Here is a 19,929-nt window from a genome sequence, read left to right on the forward strand (position 1 = left end):
TCTTAACTGCCAGACCATACTCATGGAACAATGGATTCTACACAGGAGCCTGGAGGGGGACAGGACACAAGCAAGCCTATGGAACACTTGGCAAAAAGGGTCAGAGACTGAATTTAAGGAGGGGTGCTTCTCTAAGGGGGACATTGCCACAATGAAGACCAAGCTGGAGAGGGAGAAGGCAGGAAGGACTCTGCTTAGCCTGAAATGTTGGCAAGACCTGATTTACACCAGGGGTAAGATTAAAGGTGGGAGGCTGCATCTTGGGACTTCTATTATTGTACAAAGATCTGTAAACTCTGTAGTGGTTTTTTAAAAAAATGATGTGACTGTGATTAAGAAATTACTTTGCTAAGTCTGTGTCCCTTGCCTTCCTGTCATGGGTTTAAACTGGTGAAATTCTGGAGGAATATGTGTAAACAACTAAGGTGTTCAGGAGGTTTGAAGCTAGGGTTAACCAGACAGCAAACGTGAAAGAGGGTGGGGGATAATAGAAGCTTATATAAGAAAAAGTCCCAAAAATCTGGACTGTCCCTATAAAATCAGGACATCTGGTCACCCAATTTGAGGCAGTAATTCCAGGATCTGAGTTAGACAGACTGTGGAGTCTCATGTCTCAGGGAATGGCTCACACAAGAGATCTGAGCTAGGGAGTGCACCCTAGAGACCCAGACCTATGACCAGTGAGTAGACTCACTCTGACCCACTTGACTTAGAAGCCTGTGAGACCCAGCCTGGGTCCCATTACTACAAGAAGAGGGCTGAGCCAGGCTGTAAAATGGACAATTAATTCAGAGTAGAGGTCCCTTATGAAGTATGTGATTGTAAAAATATTTAACAAAATCCCTTTCAAAGTTTCAGTTCCCGGCTGGGAGTGGGGAATATGGTACAATGGGGATTAGTAAAGAGATTGGAAATTGTATGATAGGTGAAGTCCTTCAACAGATTTACATTTAGAGGAACTTTGTTTAAATTTACTTTTTTTTTTCAGCTGATTGTCTACCTTAACAATCTTGTGAAAAATACAATACAAAACATGAGAGGGGAAAAAAAACGGCACATCTGTCAACTGTCAGAAAATATTTGTTCTGAAATATACTGAAAAGAACAGCTTCCTACTTCATCTCTCTCCCATTTTTATTTTTAGTTTAGATTAGAATGGTCACTCATCAAGACTCCCCTGCAGCAAAGGAATTTAAAAGCAACTTGCACGGTCGGACGTTACACCAGTGCTGAAGTTTCAAGTTTCATTAAAGTCAAGAAGAAAAGGCTTTTGAACATGTCCCATGTGTCTGATTCAAAAGGAGTAGCTGGCAGGGAGGAAAAGGTCACTGGGGAGGTCAGACAAGATAATCACTGGTTTGTGGTTTACCCTAGGGCTCAGCTTAGTTCTCAATATAGTTTCCTAAAAAGGACTCAACATAGGGGAAACTATAATCGTTTGTATTGTAGAATAGACTTTTGTGGAGTGTCTAGATTGGCACTGAAGGAGGCATTGGAGGCACTCAGCACAGGAGCAGGAACCCTAGTCTAGACTAGGCCTATCCTAGGAAGTCCAGGCGCTCTGATTATCTCTGCTGCATCCTGCAAAGCTTAGACAATTTGCCAGAATGGGCTATGGTCTAAATATGGAATTCCCCTATCTAAAAGCAAACCTGCTTTGATCACTAAATCAATCTTGTTCCTGGCTTCTGTGCGCATGGACCTGCCCCAGCCTTAAGTGCCTCTGCAGCTCCAGAAAGGACATTTCTCTCCCCTAATCATTGCCTTTCACCTGTAAAATCAGAATCCCTTGTGTTTTGTGTCCTGTTCCGGGTGAGTCACATCAGCCCACTCCCACATGAGCCACACCACATAGCCAACCAGCAGTCCTACTTCACAGATCGCACAGGGAATATGAACAGAGTGGAGGCTGATCTTCAAAGCAGAAGTTCTCCTTCTGTACCAGTAGTTCTGAACTAGCTCTAGTAATACTTACTATACTACACCACCATGGATCTATTAATTACCCCACCTGCATTTCATCTCCCCCACGCCAATGGAGACTTAGCTAGCTAATAGTTCGCTCTCAAGCCAGGCCTGCCCCAGTTGGAGAACTGTGATCCTAACTCCAAAGTCTAGCTGCATACATGACTATTCAGCTCACCAGCTAAATCTAGATGACTCTTGTTTACAATATGCCCTTTTTCAAATTCCAAAGAAGTGCAAAATCCTTATGCCCTGCTTGGAATGGAATGCAATTCTCTATACTGCATAACTGTATTATTTAATCAGGTACACTTATATTGCATACACTTGAAGGGAGGCCAAAAATTTGGCCCTTCATAGTCAAAAAAATACAATGCATATTTGGAACAGGAACAAAGACACAGATTTTACATTAAGACAGAAATTCTTAGAGCTGGACAAAAAAATTAATACATCACAATGGCACCAAGTCAATAGTTTTCCTTTCACGTGACTGACATATCTCCTTATTTTACTGCTCTAAGCAAAGCAGTGCAGAGCCAAGACAGCAACACCACCACAAAAACATTTACAAGCAGTTCCCAAACAGCAGTATCTGAGGGCCTGTCTACACTACCTGCTGGATCGGCAGGCAGCGATCAAGCCAGTGGGGAGTCAATTTATCACGTCTAGTATAGACATGAAATCGAGCGCTGAGTGCTCTCCCATTGACTCCAGTACTCCACCAGAATGAGAAGCGCAAGCGGAGTAGATAGGAGCGTGTCAGCTGTTGACTTACCGCAGTGAAGACACCGCGGAAGTGCCCGAGTTGAAAGGCTTTGCGTGGATGAAAAATATCCTCACAATATTGGCAATTTCCTTAGAACCCTCTCTCTCTAAATACAATGCCACAAACAATGGAATCCTTTCCTAGTCTGTCAAAGCTCATGCAATATAAGGGAGAGAAAATGCCTCTTTAGTCATTGCTCCTTGTTTGTGAAAGCAGCCTCCTTCAGCCTTTTGAAAGATATTTTCATCTGTATTGAAAATAACAGTGTGAGTGGTGCCATCGAACATATGGGCTGTAATTAGATCTCAGGGTTCTGTTGTGGTTCATAAACCACTTCAGCGACCCTTTCATGGTTAAAGGAGCCAGCGGAGCCATCCACAGAATTGCAACCTTGATTTCACTCCCACAGAACATATCCTTTTACAGATGGTTTTTACCTCCTAATCATACAGATGACAAAATCTTCCAGAGTGCAGTACATCCATTTAGTCCAGCTCTCTTATCAAAACAAGATTTTTCAATAAAATTAGAAGTTTATTACCTGCCACAGGGAATTTGTACATAATAATCAGACAGGAAAAAGCCATCATGTGCCCAAATGTAAATACATTTTCCTCACTATAAAAAACTGCAGACAACAGGTCCACTTACAGTACACGCTTTCAGAAGCAAGCAGAAAGGTGAATGGTCAGCCCTAAAGTCAATGATAAGTCTGCTTTTCTGTGGCATATTCCATCTGATGCTCTGATAGAGCTTTACACACATCAGAGAATTAAAAGCCTTCACAATGGGAAAGCAGTAATATTTTACCCTCATTTTAGAATCTGATCTAACCAGGACAAGAACCATGCCTTGCACTTGGCGAGAGTCAACAGAACCATAACTACAGGCACAGATTTTTCTATCTCAAGTTCTGTGCTTTAAGCACTGGCCCATGCCGCTGCTCCTGTATTTGCAAGACAGCCTTTTGGGCTCCTCAGTCGCTGGCCATTGGAGGCAGGGCCCATTGCAGAGGAGAAGCACTGAGTCTCGGTGGGGGGAAATGCTGAATGCACCACTCTCCGGTAACTAGGAAGTTAAGCAACATTAGTTCTTCAAAGGAGACCATACAGTGACAATGGGGTGAGCCTGATTGTAGAGTGTGTAACCGGTCTCTCATGAATTACAGACAGTGGCAGCATTAGGCATGTATGTAATAGGGTCTCCACACCACACAAACAGATGCTGCTCAGATCACTTCAATTCTTCATAGCATCTAAATCCAGCACCAATGGGGAGAGAATGAATGGTCTAACTGTCTTACCTCACACACTGCTTAGAAAGTTGTGCTTTGGCTCCACCTCTTGGATTCCTGATCCAGGCCGGGCGTTGGTACAGCAGAGGCCTTGCAGCCTCACAAACAGGTGAATGGGTGAGGGTTTCAGGCAAGTGGGGCGCCATGGGCACATGGAGGTAAGGGGTGACCTATCTATATGTGGGAAGGGAGCTGGGTGGAGAGCTGGGTCGAGAATGACATGCTTCTTCCCAGACAGCCCAGGAAAATCCAGCACTGACTGGCACAATGGACTTAGCAACAGATGCAATTCCCCCTTGTACATAAAGCCAGCACAAAGCCTATGTACCATTTAGGGCCTACAGGCACACCAGACTGAACTGAAATCTAATATTAACATTCTACTGTTTAAACAGCTAATCTTCATTAAGGAGCATATTCTGCAAAGCAGCCAGAGAGAGAATGCTGTTAAAGCAATAATCTAGTGTAGGTAGCAATATGTAATCTGCTATGGTTTATCATGACAACAGCAGCATCTTTCCAGTGCTTATTATCAGGACACAATAAGGGAAAAGGGCCGTTTAAATATAGGTAATTGTATCAGAAAGACCATTTGTTTTCATTGGATAGTATAAGTATTAATACAATGGACAAAAACGGGAATGGCTCTAGAACAATATGCTGATTTGTTCCCTTGTTCTGCAACGCTTTGTCCATTGCATCAATGTGAGTGGGAAAAAAAAAAGACCAGAACAACAAACAACAACTAAAAAACATGCTAACAAGACTAGATTCATACTGTAGAGAGCATAAGCATCCTGGGCTAAAATATGCTACCCAAAATTAGCCCTCCCTTCCCCCAAAATAGATTCAGATCAATATGACTTTATTAGCTATCTCCAGAATGAATACAACAACAACCAGAAAATTTAGCATTCTAACATGTTAAGCTTCCATCAGAACTCAAGATACATGGCAGCATACCCCATGTAGTCCATGTGCCACAGTACCAGATTCAATTGGCAAGTTCAGAAAAGGGACACTACCATTAAGTAGTAAGCCCCTGACTTTCCCCCTCCTGCCCCATCCAACCCCTCCTCTCATTCTTGACTGCCCCCCTGGGACACCTGCCCCATCCAACCACCCCTTCTCCCTGTCCCCTAATCACCCCCAGAACCCCTGCCCCCTGCCACCCCATCCAACCACCCTCCTTCCTGACTGTCCCCTCAGGGACCCCCTACCCCCATTCAACCCCATTGTTCTCTGCCCTCTGACCGCCCAACCACTAGCCACAACCCCGCCCCCTGACCACCACCACGAATTCCTCTGCCCCCTTACTGCACTGTCTGGAGCACTGATGGGTGGCGGCGCTACAGCAGTGCTGCTCAGAGCGGCAGGATAGGCAGCTGTGCTGGCGGTGGGAGCCAGCCACACCACCGCACAGCACAGAGCACTGGGTCAGGCCAGGCTTTGCAGCTGCGCTGCCCCAGGAGGTTGCAGCCCCACCGCCCAGAGCATTGCACCAGTGGCGCAGTGAGCTGAGGGAGCTGTGAGGGAGGGGGAGCAGCAGGGGCGGGGCCAGGGGCTAGCCTCCAGGGCCAGGAGCTCAGGGGCTGGGCAGGAGGGTCCCCGCAGTTTACCTGCCTCTGGCCTATAGCCTATTTTCTGGAGGAATGGGGGGGGGGGAAGTAGCAGAACAAAGATAGAACTAGATCTGTATGGTTTTTTCCATCTGTTACAGATTTTCCAGTGTGTTAAGGGAAAAGCTGTAATATAGGGAAAACCTTAGCACTTACATAGATAATAAGTTTTATTCCTGTTTGCCCACTGTGTACTGGACAGTAACACATTAAGAGTAAAACTCTGCCAGTTAAATTCTTTGTTCTTCAACCATTTATTCAGAGCAAATGGCTAAACCCTGATACATTGTTTATTTTTTCACTGAAATAATTTTGAATGTTAGGTACTGCATATGTTTAAATCCTGCAGCACACATTTTGTTACGGGTATAAAATATACATGAAAGGGGGGAATTCCCTATATAGAAGCGTAAGATGAAGGAAAAAAAATATTAATCACTTGCTAAGTTACAGCCATTTTACTGCACTTTTAAAACAGAGCCCCTCTTTTGTAAAGAGCTTTGAAATTATAGATGAAAAGTGATGAATACCACTAGTAAAGATAGGACTGGACACACACCAACCTGATATAACCCATGAACCACAAGTATAATGCCCCTTTAGAGGGGAATTATTACATTTAAATGCTACCATCATTTCTAAGCAAGTGGCTCCCAAGCTTTTGCACAAAAGGTGAACCACATCTTGAGAGAGATTATCTCATGTTCACCTCCCTCCCCATTCATGATGACACAACATACCTGTGGCAACTACAGCCACTGCTTCTATCACATATGCATTTTTAGCTGGCTTTGGAACAAGAACAGTTTGCTTTTGTTCTACACTATCTATTTCTGCTCCTTTCATCTCCTTCCGTTTGCTCCGGTTCCCTCAGCTGGAAACCAGGGAAGCTAGCACAACCTGACCAGCCAACTGTTTGCAAAGCACCAGAAAGTATCTCCCAAAGCACAGCTCTGCACTGAGCAAGGAAATTAAATCCTACAGAGATGGGGAAGTGTTGCAGTTGCCTGCTTTTCATCCATCTCAACCGTACATGTCTGTCTGATGTCCTATGGGAACAAAACCCAGCCTAAAAAGCCTTTAAAAAAAAATACATTCAGGTTGTTTACCGACCATTCAGGAATTTAATGGCTTTACATCCTGCACAAAGGAGATACGCAGAATGAAAGCAAATACAGCAAGTCTGTGTTCTGATGAGGCATGTAAATAACTAGCAGATGCATGCATAACAAGATAATGGCACAGAAGTGGAGGACATTTAATTATAGCCATTCAGGCAAGTTATCCCTTCTCTAAGCTAATGCTGAATCAAGAGGAAAAGTGCTTGGTATTTTTTATTTTATTTATTTATTTATTTTTAGCCCGCTGATCCTTTATAATCACATATCTAGCAATTAGAAAATTTTGCTTTTTAAAATGCAAATAGTCAAATTATAATAAAGTTGCATTATTAGAGTAATGTATTTTAAAATATAAATCAAACACGTGTGCCAGTTCTTGGCCTTTAAATCCAAATTGTGACTTTTCATAACTGAATTGCATTGCAGGGCCTCCTTATTTCTCACTGCTTACTATAAATGCTGAGACTTGTTTGGTGAATTTGATATACTTCATTTTGAACACTAATGTAAACGTTGAGACTAACTCAAACTGAATCATGACCATGCACCAAATGGTGAAGATGGTAAATGTCCACTAGGTGGAACCAAACCATGATGAACTGAAACAGCTGTGACACTGAAAGTTCAGTTAAGGTGGTAAGTGTGTGCAGGTGAAAGAGGTGAGGAAGTGGCAAGGGGTAGACAAATACAGACTGTGCCCCAGTCTGTATTAGCTTTTCTGACTGTAGTTGGGGGGAAATGATTCACACGCTCCCATCTGTGCCCATTCCTCCCCTCTACTGCCCAAGCTCACTCCAGAACTGCTTCGGAGGGATTCAGAGGGGAACTGTGCAAGTCGACAGGTGGGGAGAAGCAAACGGTCCTCCATAAGAGAGGATTTTTTAAAGGGGATACTCCATATCCTAGTAAAGAGCAGAGGATAGAAGCTGATGAAGTACAGGTAGGAATAGAAGAGAAACAGTCCAATGAAAGAGATTCTCATTCAATTACATCACATGAAAGCAGACAACTAAATATTAACATGTTTTATAAGTGCTTGTATACAATTCTAGAAGGCTAAATACTAAGATGGGTGAACTTGAGTGCCTGGTATTAAATGAGAACATTGATATAATAGGTATTACAGAAACTTGGTGGCACAATGATTATCAATGGGACACAGTAATAACAGTACAAAATATACAGGAGGTCACATTGGTGCGGGAGTGGCCCTATATGTGAAAGAAAGCAGAGTCACATTTAATAAAAAATCTTAAATGAATCAAACAGTACCAAAGAATCTCTATAGACAGAAATTCCATGCTTGACTAGCAAGAGTATAACAATAGGAATATATTATTGACCACCTGGCCAGGATCTCTCTGCAACGTGAAATGCTCAGGTAGATTAGAAAGGCTACCAAAACAAAAAAAAACCAATAATAATGGGGGATTTGAACTATCTCCAGATAGACAGTACATTAATGTGTGCTTCTTGAAGCAGCTAGTCCTAGACCCACAAGGGGAGAGGCATTTCCTGACTTGATCCTGAATTGATCACATGATCTGCTCCAAGAGGTGAAGATAGTTGAACCACCCAGTAATAGTGACCATAATGTAATTTAAATGTAACATCCCCATAGGGGAGAAAATACCAAAGAAACCCACCACAAGTAGCATTTAACTTCAAAAGGGGGAACTACACAAAATGAGGAGGGTAGTTAAACAGAAATTAAAAAGAACAGTCACAAGAGTCAAATGCCTGCAAGTTGCATGGAAACTATTTAAAAACACCACAATAGAGGCTCAAATTAAATGTATACCCTAAATAAAAAATTTAAAAAAAAGTAGGAGGATCAAAAACAAAACAAAACAAAACACCACTACCAGAGCTAAACAACAGAGTAAGAGAGCCAGTTGTAGGCAAAAAGATATCATACTGGCAGGGTAGGTGGAAGATGAGAAGCAGGCTTATTCCTAGCTCCCTCTTTTAAATAGTGAATGCTCTATTTATTGTGAAACTCCTCTGAAAATGAACCCTCTTCTCCAGAGGCTCCAATGTAAGTAAGTTCCACTGCATGTGCATTGGGCACAATCTTTAAAACTTGCCATTCAATGCTTCCACTTTTATTTACAATATTCTTTATTCCTAGAATGGGGAAGCACCACAGATGTTACAAGCAGCATTTAAAGTTACATTACTAATGCAAAGGTGTTAACGGGCATAGCACCACATCGTAGATAGAGTTAAGTGAAGGATATGGTATATAGTAGATCAGAGGAAGCACAGACAAAGGGGTAGTAGATTTAAGGATGTCGATGTACAGTAGATTTAATAAGAAGGTTTGATAAATCAAGGGATCAAAATGGAAAAATAGAGGTCCTGTGTTTGTGGAATAAGGGTACAAATCAGACAAACTGAATTCTCAGAAAACAGATCCTGATGGCATGATGGTCTTAATTAATGAGTGATTATGACTCAAGCACACATAGAAGCTCTACACAGATTTTCACTGGCTATGAACAGCCCCTTCTCTTCAAGCCTATCAACAGCAATGGATACTTCAGGGATGGGACTTGTGCTTGTAACTTGAGGTCTCACTAACCTCAACAACTGGCACAGCCTAACTGCACTGCATGTCCCACATCAGCAACCTGTCACATCTTTTGAGTGCTACTTTACTTCTCTCACCCTCCCATCTGTTCCTTCTGCTAGACAGATGCTAGGACATCCAATCTCCTAAAAATCAAATGTTTACTTTGTATTTGGGTACATGCTACAACAAACAACATTACACACATACACACACACGCATGCTCACACTCACTTATCTCCACAACATACAGATGTAACATTCTGCCTCTGAAATATACTGCTTGCAAGGCTACTTGATAAACCAGGAAGCTCAAAAGGTTCAAAGTGCACAAAAAGCACACAATTTGTTTTGGTTTTTTTTTAATTTTCCAGTTATTTAGCTTTTGAACATGTTTCCACATAAAAGCCATAAACAATTAAAGTACAAACTTACGATTCCATTCTGTACACTGAAGCCCAGCTGGTATTTCAGGTCTGGTCGTTTTATGAGGACGGTTGTAACAGGAGGACAGCTGACAATGTTCAGTTTCACCTGCATCTGGTTCTTAAGACCCTGAAAAATATCCCAAATGTTAGCATTTTCTGAAGTGGTTCTAATTGGTGCTCACTGGAAGTACGTGAATTAGCTGAGCTTGAAACCCTGTATTCCTCTCTCCCTGCAGCTGCAACTAACATAGGACTGCCCATAGGAAGGAACATTCTGCCACTCCAAATGAAAATTATCCTGCTGATCCTGAGGAAAGAAGTCAGGGACTCTTTCCAAACTATTAGTCCAGCTGGCCATCCCAAAACCTTACCAACAATAACAATTCACTCTTATATAAATAGTACCTTCAACTCAAGGATCTCACAGCCCTTCGTAATCATTAAAGGATGCAGTTTCAACATGTCTCATAATAAGATATTGTAATCTCCATTTTACAAACGGGGATAGTGAGGCCAAGGCCTTCTCTGCTCTAACGAATTATCTCACATTTTCCAACCATCACTAACGCTGAACCACCTCCAACAGCATTAGCAATACTGTGGGTCGTAGTGCTGATTGGCTCCCAATGAAGATGACTGGAAGTGGAAGCTGTAGGATGTACATTATTATGGAGGGGGTACTTGAAAGATGTTTTGTTTTTATGACATGCCACCTGGTAGGGCTGATGGAAGAGAAGATCCAAAGTTTGGAGATGCATCTAGAAACTATGACTGAGTTTCAAAGGAGATTTGAGTGGCTAATAGAGGAAAGGAAAGAGGAGGCTAAAAGGGAACCTCAGGACTTGCAAGCGCATGCCTGGATCAGAGAATTGTAAGGCTGGATTTCTGGATGAGGAAAGTGGCAGTGGAAGCATGTGATTATAAGAACAAGGCTGAGGAAAAACAGGCTAGTAAATGAGAAATAAGAGCTGAGGATCAGGTTTGCTGAGTTGGAAAATGAAAGGGAGAGGCAGGCTGGGAGACCAAGGAAGAAGAGAAGAGCCACTAGTCTACAAGAAGAGGGGAAGAGACAATGGAGATAGCTGGAGGATAGAGGATGACTCTCAGAAGTTTGCAAGGGGGAACAGAAGACAAGACAATTTGTAGCAAAAAAACAAAACAAAACAAAAGGGGGAATGCCGGAGAATTGCACCAACTCCAGAAAGAGGCAGATCTATGTGACTGGGACTCCCTATTAAGAAAAACAGATGGCCTGTCACCAGGGCTGATCGCAAGCACAGATGAGTTTCTGTCTGCTGGGAGCTAAGATAGAGGATGTGGACATTAGGCTGTAGAGGACCCTAATGGGAGCAGGAAAGAATCCACTAATTGTCCTTCACATGGGAACAAATGGTACTGCTAGATTCTCACTTGGAAACATGAAGGAAGACTATGCCAGGCTGGGGAAGACGCTTAAAGAAAGGGAGACTCAGGTGATCTTCACTGGGATTGGTCCTGCTTTGAGCAGGGGGTTGGACTAGATACCTGAGGTCTCTTCCAACTCTAATCTTCTATGATTGGGATTCCATCTGTCTGTAGAGAAGGAGACTGAAGGTGAAACAAGATTATGATGATCAACAGATGGCTCAGGCTGTGGTGCTAAGAGGAAGGCTCTGGAATGGTCAATCACTAGGAGGCATTCACAGGGACTGTTCTCATGGGATGGACTCCACCTGAGTAGAGAGGGAAACAGACTTCTGGGATGGAGGTTGGCATGACTCATTAAAATAACTTTAAACTAAGAATTCGGGGGAGATGGTTGGGAGATACTCATGTAATCGTCACACATTAACCGGGAGGAAAATCAAGTAAAAGAGGATACAGCAATGGATACAGGAACAACAGAGTGTGGGAGAATGGACAACAAGAGGAAAGGCAGTGCCAACATCACTGACAGTAACAGTCAGGTAGGCAATACTGGCAGTAAAACGACTGTACCTAATCAGGCAAAGAATCTGGGTGAAGCCAAGCAAAAATAAATAAGATGTCTGTACATCAATGCAAGGAGCCTGGGTAACAAAATGAAGGAACTAGAACTACTGGTGCAGGATATAGGGATAACAAAAATATGGTAAAATAGTAGTCATGACCGGAATAGAGGTATTGAAGGTATGTCCTGTTCAGGAAAGACAGAAGTAAAGGAAAAGGTAGTGGAGCAGCACTGTACAGAAGTGATGGAATGGATAAAATGGCATCTGTTTGGCTCAAAGTCACTTTAGGGAAGAAACATAACAGAGGTTCCACGGGGATAGTGCTTAGAGTCTGCTACAAATCCCCTAGATCTGATGTGTAGATAGAGACCTTTTCAGTATTTTTAATTAAATACTACAATTGGGAATTTTGTGATTATGAGAAACTAATTACCAATATCCTCATGTAATACCAGGCACTCAGTTTCACCCATTTCAGTACTTAAGACTTCTAGCATTTGTAAACAAGCACTTATCAAATTTGTCAATATTTAATTGTCTGCCCTCGTGATGTAATTGAATGGGACTTTCTTTTGGTGAACTTTTCTATTCATTTCCTACCTGTACTTTATCAACTTCTCTCTTCTCCTCTTTCCTAGGATATACAATATCCACTTTAGTAAATCCTCCCTCTAAGGGATGTGTCTGTCTGAACCATGGGCTCCTCCTACCTCTGTTGGCTTTTCCCCAGCCCTTAATTTAAAAACTCCTCTATCAGATTTTAAGTTTACATTCCAGTAACCTGGTTCCATTTTGGTTTAGACAGAGCCCATCCTTCCTGTATAGGCACCTCCTTTCCAAAAAGGTACTGCAGTTCCTAACAAACCTAAATCCCTCCTCTGAACATCTCATCCACACATTGAGACCCTGCAGTTCTACCCATCTAACTGGCCCTGTGCACAGAACTGGAAGCATTTCAGAGAATGATACCGTGGAGCTCCTAGACTTTAATCTCTTATGTAGCAGCCTAAATTTGACCTACAGGATCTTTCTCTCCTACATTTCCCTACGTCATGCATACCTACGTATACCATGACCACTGGCTCCTCCGAAGCACTGCACCTAAGTCTGTCTTGCTGTCTTGAGAGGACTGCAACCTTTGCATTTGGCAGGCAATTCATTATGCTGTACTCTCAGTCATTTACTAACCAACTATATTTCTAGTAATCAATTCCCCCATTAGTATTACTACTCTCTTCATAGTAACAGAGGTCCCCTCCTGCAGAGAGGTATACTCAGTGTGAGAGGGTACCATGGCATCATCCAGAAGGAGAGTCCCCACCTATCGATTGTTTACCTCCATTCCAGTTTGATGTTCTCTTTCCCAGATTTTCATCCTCAACAGCACAGAGGGTGTCAGATGGGGGATGGGACCGCTCTATTGTGTCCCGGAAAGTCTCTCTACATCTCTCTCAGTCTCCCTTCGCTCCTCCAGTTCAGCCACTTTGGTCTCAAGAGCCCATACATGGTCTCTGAGGGCCACGAGCTGCTTGTACCAAATGCCCACATAACACCATCCGAGCATAAAGCAGGTAATTATACATGCTGCATTCAGTGCAATAAACTGGCTAAGCTCCACTCTGCTGCTGGACTTCTGCCGACATGATTTGTACTCTTGCAGGGTTGTGTGTGTGTTTTCTCCTCTCCCCTCCCCTTTTTTCTGGGGACGGGGGGATGGGAAGGGAGAGGTTGGCAAAATTCAGAGAATGTTTATTAGGTGTAATTGACTGTCATGGTCAGTCTCTAAAGCCCCTCTGAACACTTGTTTCCTGCTCCTGTTTGCTAGCTCCTCTGGTTGTTTATGAACAAGGGATCTGAAAAGGATTAGGGATCAAAGAATGGCAGGCTAGAACCTCATGTGGAAGCTCTCAGCCTTGCAGGTGACTAGACTCAGCACACAACCATCTAGACAGACCATGCTATAAACTTCAATTAATCAGGCACACAGCAAGCAAGAAAGCACACAACAAAAACACTGATTTTTTAAAAAAGCCTCCAGAGGTGATCCTGACAATTACAGGCCAGTCAGCCTAACTTCAGTACCAGGCAAATTGGTTGAAATTATAAGTAAAGAACAGAATTATCAGAAACACAGATTAGCCATATGTTGGGGAAGAGTTAACATGGCTTTTGTAAAGGGAAATCATGCCTCACCAATCTATTAGAATTCTCTGAGGGTGTCAAGAAGCATGTGGACAAGGGTGATACGGTGGATATAGTGTATTTGGACTTTCAAAAGTGTACTTGGCCTCTGACATGGTCCAAAACCAAAAGCTCCTAGGCAAAGTAGGCAGTCATGGAATAAAACGGAAGGTCCTCTCTTGGATCAGTAACTGGTTAAAAGATAGGAAAGAAAGGGTAGGAATAAACCGTCAGTTTTCACAGTGGAGAGAGGTGAACAACGGTGTCCCCCAGGGATCTGTACCAGGACCAGTGCTGCTCAACATATTCATAAAAGATCCGGGAAAAGGGGTAAACAGAGAGGTGGCAAACTTTGCAGACAATAAAAAATTACTTAAGATAGTTAAGTCCAAAGCTGACTGTGAAGAGTTACAAATGGAGCTCACAAAACTAGGTGATTGGGAACAAAATGGCAGATGAAATGCAGTGTTGATAAATGCAAGGTAAAGCACATTGGAAAACATAATCCCAACTATACATACAAAAGGATGAGGTCTAAATTAGCTGTTATCACCCAAGAAAGAGATCTTGGAGTCATTGTGGATAGTTCTCTGAAGACATCACTCAATGTGCAGCAGCAGTCAAAAAAGCTAACAGAATGTTAGAAACCAGAAGGAGAGCGATAGATAAGAAGACAGTAAATATCAAAATGCTATGATATCAATCCTTGATACGCCCACACCTTGAATACTACATGCAGTTCTGGTATCCCCATCTCAAAAAGGGATATATTAGAATTGGAAAAAAGTACAGAGAAGGGCAGCAAAAATTATAAGGGTATGGAACAGCTTTCATATGAGGAGAGATTAAAAAAACTGGGACTGTTCATCTTAGAAAAGAGATGACTACGGGTCGATATGACATATGTCTATCAAATCATGAATGGTGTGGAGAAAGTAAGTGTTATTTACTCTTTCACTTAACACAAGAACCAGGGGTCACCCAATAACAAACATAAAAAAAGTACTTTTTCACACAGTGCACAGCCAACCTGTGGAATTCGTTACCAGGGATGCGGTGAAGGCCAAAAGTATAACTGGATATAACTGAATTAGGTAAGTTCATGGAGGATAAGTCTATCAATGGCGAGTAGCCAAGATGGACAGGGACGCAACACATGCTCTTGGTGTCCCTAAACTTTTAGCTGCCAGAAACTGGGACTGGATGACTGGTGGCAGATCACTTGATAATTTCCCTATTCTGTCTGAAACATCTGGCACTGGCCCTTGTCAGAAGACAAGACACTAGGCTATATGGACAACTCTTATCTTAATTTCCCAGATATACATTGGAGGAGAAGTGCTACTAATAATGGGAGGGCCCAGATAGTCCCAGGTGGGTCAGCTGACAGATTTCTTCACTAAACCAACAAGAGGAAATGCCATTTTAGAGTTAGTGCTGAGAAGCAGAAAGGACCTCATAGAAGAACTGGCTGTAGAGGACAGCCTTGGTTTGAGTGATCAGGAGTTAATTCAGTTTAAACTAAATGGAAGGATAAACAAAATTAGGTCTGCAACTAGGGCCCCTGATTTCAAAAGGGCAAACTTAAAAAAATTGAGAAAATTAGTTAGGGAAGTCGACTGAATAACTCAAGGATCTGAATGTGGAGGAGGCCTGGAATTACTTCTAAGTCAAGTTGCAGAAACGATCTGAAGCCTGCATCCCAAGCAAGGGGAAAAAATCATATGGAAAGGTTGCTGACTAAACTGGATGAACAAGCACCTCAAACTGGTTGTTAAGAGAAAGCATCAAGTCTACAAGGAATGGAAGATGGGAGGGATCAGTCAGGAAAACTAACTCACTTAGATCAGAAAGTATAGAGGAAAAGTGAGAATTGCTAAAAGCTAGCCAGAGTTGGACCTTCCAAAGAAATTAAGGCCAATGCTAAAAGGTTCTTTAGCCGTATAAATAAAAAGAAAACAAGGAAAGAAGTGGGACCGCTAAGAACTGATGATGGGAATTAAATGAATACCTAAATGACTACTTTGCCTCAGTTTTTAATGAGAGTAATGAGGAGTTTGGGGACAATGGCAGGGCAGCTAATGGGAATGAGGGTATGTAAATAGAAATTACCACATCTGAGGTGGAAGCCAAATTTGAAGTGCTTAATGGGACCACATCAGGGGGCCTAGATAATATCTATCCATAAATATGAAAGGAACTGGCACATGAAATTGCAAGCCCTATAGCAAGGATTTTTAAATAATCTGTAAACTCAGCGGGTGTATTGTATGGCTGGAGATTGCATACATGGTACCTATCTTTAACAAAGGAAAAGAAAGTGATCTGGGAAACTACAGGCCCGTGATTTTTTTTCACTCAATTGTATGCAAGGTCTTCGAACAAATTTCGAAACAGAGTAGGTAAGGACAGACGTAAATGATAATTGGGATAAAATACAACATGGATTTACAAAAGATAGATCATGCCAGGTCAACCGGATCTCTTTCTTTGAGAAGATAACTGATTGTCTAGACAAAGGAAATACAGTAGATCTCATCTATCTGAACTTCAGTAAATCATTTGATACAGTTCCACATGGAAAATTATTATTGAACTGTCAGGCTGAAGGAAAGTTTCTAGTGGAGTTCCTCAGGGATCATTCCTGGGACCACTCTTCTTTAACAACTTCATTAGAAACCTTACCACAAAAAATAGGAGTGTGCTAATAAAATTTGCAGATGACACGAAGTTGGGAGGTATTAGCAATATGGAGGAGGACCAGAATATCATATGGGACGGTTTGGATAACCTTGAAAACTGGAGTAATAAGAATGGCATGAAATTTAATAGTGCAAATCAGGCACTTACGGACTAACAATACGATTTTTTGTTATAAGCTGGAGACTTACCAGTTGCAAGTGACAGAAGAGGAAAAAGCCCTGGGTCTATTGGTTGATCACAGATGACTATGAGCCACCAATGTAATATGGCTGTAAAAAAGGCTAATATAATCCTAGGATGCATCAGGTGAGGTATTTCCGGCAGAGATAATGGAGATTTATTACCATTATACAATAGGGATGGCAGTATTTACCAGAAGAAGTTTTTACCAGGTAAATCATGTTTTTTAAACACCACAGGAAAAACCAATTAGCCCCAATTTAAAGTATTTTCTATTTTAAAAACTGTTTCATTAATGCATACCACATTGCACTTAGTTTTAGTTACTTATTCAAATTATAGTTACATCAGACGAAACTGATAGATTAATTTTGGGTTGTTCAAATACAAAATAAAACTACAGTGGGAGTAATACTAAATATATAATCATAATACAGAACATGAGAATGTTTCTGTACATTTTGGTTTGGTATTTTCTCAAGGAAGTTACACGTCATGACTCATATTTCAGTTTTCAATATTATATAAACAAACTTCAAAAGCATTTGATTTATGAAAACAACAATATGCAGAGTTGTGGGCATGGAGCATTAAGCAATCAGAAGCATGCAAAGTCCAGCTCCATTTGGTCATGCAGAAGACCAAGTCTGATGATGTGGACAGACCAAGCCTATTCCTCAGTTTTGAATAGATATATCCAAAGTTTGAAAAGATTTGTTCTCTGCTTGCTGAACTTGCTGGAGGCAGGTGCAATTATTCTTTCCCAGTTTAAACTGAGTTTAATCTGGTATTTACCAGTGCCCTGTCCTAAACTAGTTTTTCCTGGGAAATTGCCAACTCTATTATACAACACACTGCTGAGATCTCATCTGGAATACTGTGTGCAATTCTGGTGTCCCATGTTTAAGAAAGATTAATTCAAACTGGAAAGAGGTGTAGAGAAAGGCTACTAAGATGATGAGAGAACTAGAGAACCTACCTTACCAGAGGACACTTCAGAAGCTTGGCCTATTTAGCTTAACAAAAGGAAGGCTGAAGGGAAATACGACTGCTCTATAGAAATATATCAGAGGGATAAACATCAGGGAGGGAGAGGAATTACTTAAATTAAGGGCCAATGCTGGCACAAGAACAAATGGATATAAACGGATCATCAATAAGTTTAGGCTTGAAATTAGATGAAAGTTTCTAACTATCAGAGGAGTAAAGTTCTGGAACAGCCTTCCAAGAAGAATAGTGGGAACAAAAAAGGTTAACTTGTTTCAAGACTGAGTTTGCTTAGTTTACGGAGGGGACTGTACAATGAGATTGCCTACTATGGCACATGACCCATCCGCAACTGCTATTAGCAAGTATCTCCAATAGCTGGTGATGGGACACTAGATGGGGAAGGCTCTGAGTTACTACAGAGTATTCTTTCCCAGGTGTCTGGCTGGTGGGTCTCGCCCACTTGCTCACGGTTTTACAGGGTCTAACCCCTGCCATATTTGGAGCCAGGAAGGAATTTTCCCCCAGGTCACATTGGCAGAGAACCTAGGGGGGTTTTGCCTTCCTCTTCAGCATTGGGACACGGGTCACTTGCTGATATGAAGTAGAATAAATGGTGGATTATTAAAATCAAGATTTGAGGATTTCAGTAATTCAGACAGATTATGGGCAAATTATAGGAGTGGACAGGTGAAGTTCTGTGGCCTGCAGGGTGATGGAGGTCAGACTAGATGGTCATGGTGGCCCCTTCTGGCCTTAAAGTCTATGAGAGTTTTAAGCACCAGGTCAATTTGACTTGCTCTGGTCAGAATTACATGGCACAATGGAAGGTGTCATCAATAGCTGGCAGCTGCTATTAACCCTGGTGGATATAAAACTGTACTAGCAACAGTGGCCAAAAATAATACAACCTGGGATTGTATCTTCTCTGGGGAACCTTCATGGGGTTACAGGGAAGACAGAGTGCATCCACTTGATTCATCTCCCAACCTGCCAACTCTTCCCTCCAGTCCACCACCCCTTCCACTTGCATGGACACTGGACTCCAAATGAAAGGCTTCCGCACAGTTCGTAGGATGGATAGTGCTGTGAATACAGCTGAGTTTCCCTCACACTGGTAAGTGTGGAGGTCCACATGTGGTCCTCTCTAGGAGATATGTGCGGCATGGTCTGGCTCTATTTAATCTTGTGAAATACTCTTGCAGCTCTTCTTCCTTACATAATCTTCACTCACTTATCCCTACTAAAATCTGCTCAAAGGAAAGGCCTGGAATGTCTGAGTCTATCTTGCACCAGTATGAATTATTGTTATTACACATATAAGTGTCAGACATTTGCCAGGCACTTTACAAAGACACAATCTCAGCCCTGCAGGCTCACACTCTACAAACATGCATGTATACAGATATAAGTGTTGAGTACCTTTATAATCCCTTGGCATGTTGCAAGAGGAAGACCAACTAAACTGGTTCCATTAATAGACATAATCTGGTCTCCAATACTTAGTTTCCCTGAACGAGCTGCAGGGCCTCCATTCATCATGTTAGCCAGGATAACTGTGGGTAGGATGGATCCCCATCCTGATTCCACAATCACCACCCCGAGAATTTCTCCCTTCTGCTTTTCTAGCTGCAACTGCAATGAAAATGTATATAAATCACTGTTTTGTTTTAATTACATTTCCTCTGAATTTCAAACACTACTATTTCAGTGGTTAATTAAAATTAACCATTTACAAAGAAAACTAAATCACTTTCCTATTAACCATGAGAAGTTACTTCAAAAGAGAGAGTCAATTTAATTGTTTTTAAAGTGAGTACTTGTCACATATTCCAGTTTCTAGCACCCGTTAAATAGGATGCTCTGATTTTTTTTCTAATTCCTTTAAAATAATTTTTATAGAGGATCTTCTGCTCACCTGTTGTAATTCATACAGGTCTTTTTAACAAGGGAAAAACTAAAAAACTACTGACTCTACACGGGAAACAGTGGAACTGATTATATATGATGTGCTTCATTAAATAAACAGAAATAATTTTCATCACTGGAACACACTGTCAGGGGAGATCTTAAGACTTTGCAGCTAAGGCACTGGAATTTAAGAGTTCTAGGTTTAACTTCCAGCTCTGCCACAGACGTC

At 41.8% G+C, this 19,929-nt stretch overlaps 1 protein-coding gene across 1 annotated transcript in view; it reads right to left on the reverse strand.

The window, feature by feature from the left end:
* APBA2 (amyloid beta precursor protein binding family A member 2) overlaps positions 1–19,929 on the reverse strand; it is a 229,658-nt gene that overhangs the window by 6,645 nt on the left and 203,084 nt on the right. Inside the window, 2 exon segments of the mRNA XM_030578097.1 lie at positions 9,776–9,895; positions 19,212–19,424. Of these exon segments, the coding sequence (XP_030433957.1) occupies positions 9,776–9,895; positions 19,212–19,424 (333 nt within the window).

This window comes from Gopherus evgoodei, chromosome 10 (genome assembly GCF_007399415.2).
Source record: "Gopherus evgoodei ecotype Sinaloan lineage chromosome 10, rGopEvg1_v1.p, whole genome shotgun sequence".
Classification (NCBI taxonomy): domain Eukaryota; kingdom Metazoa; phylum Chordata; order Testudines; family Testudinidae; genus Gopherus; species Gopherus evgoodei.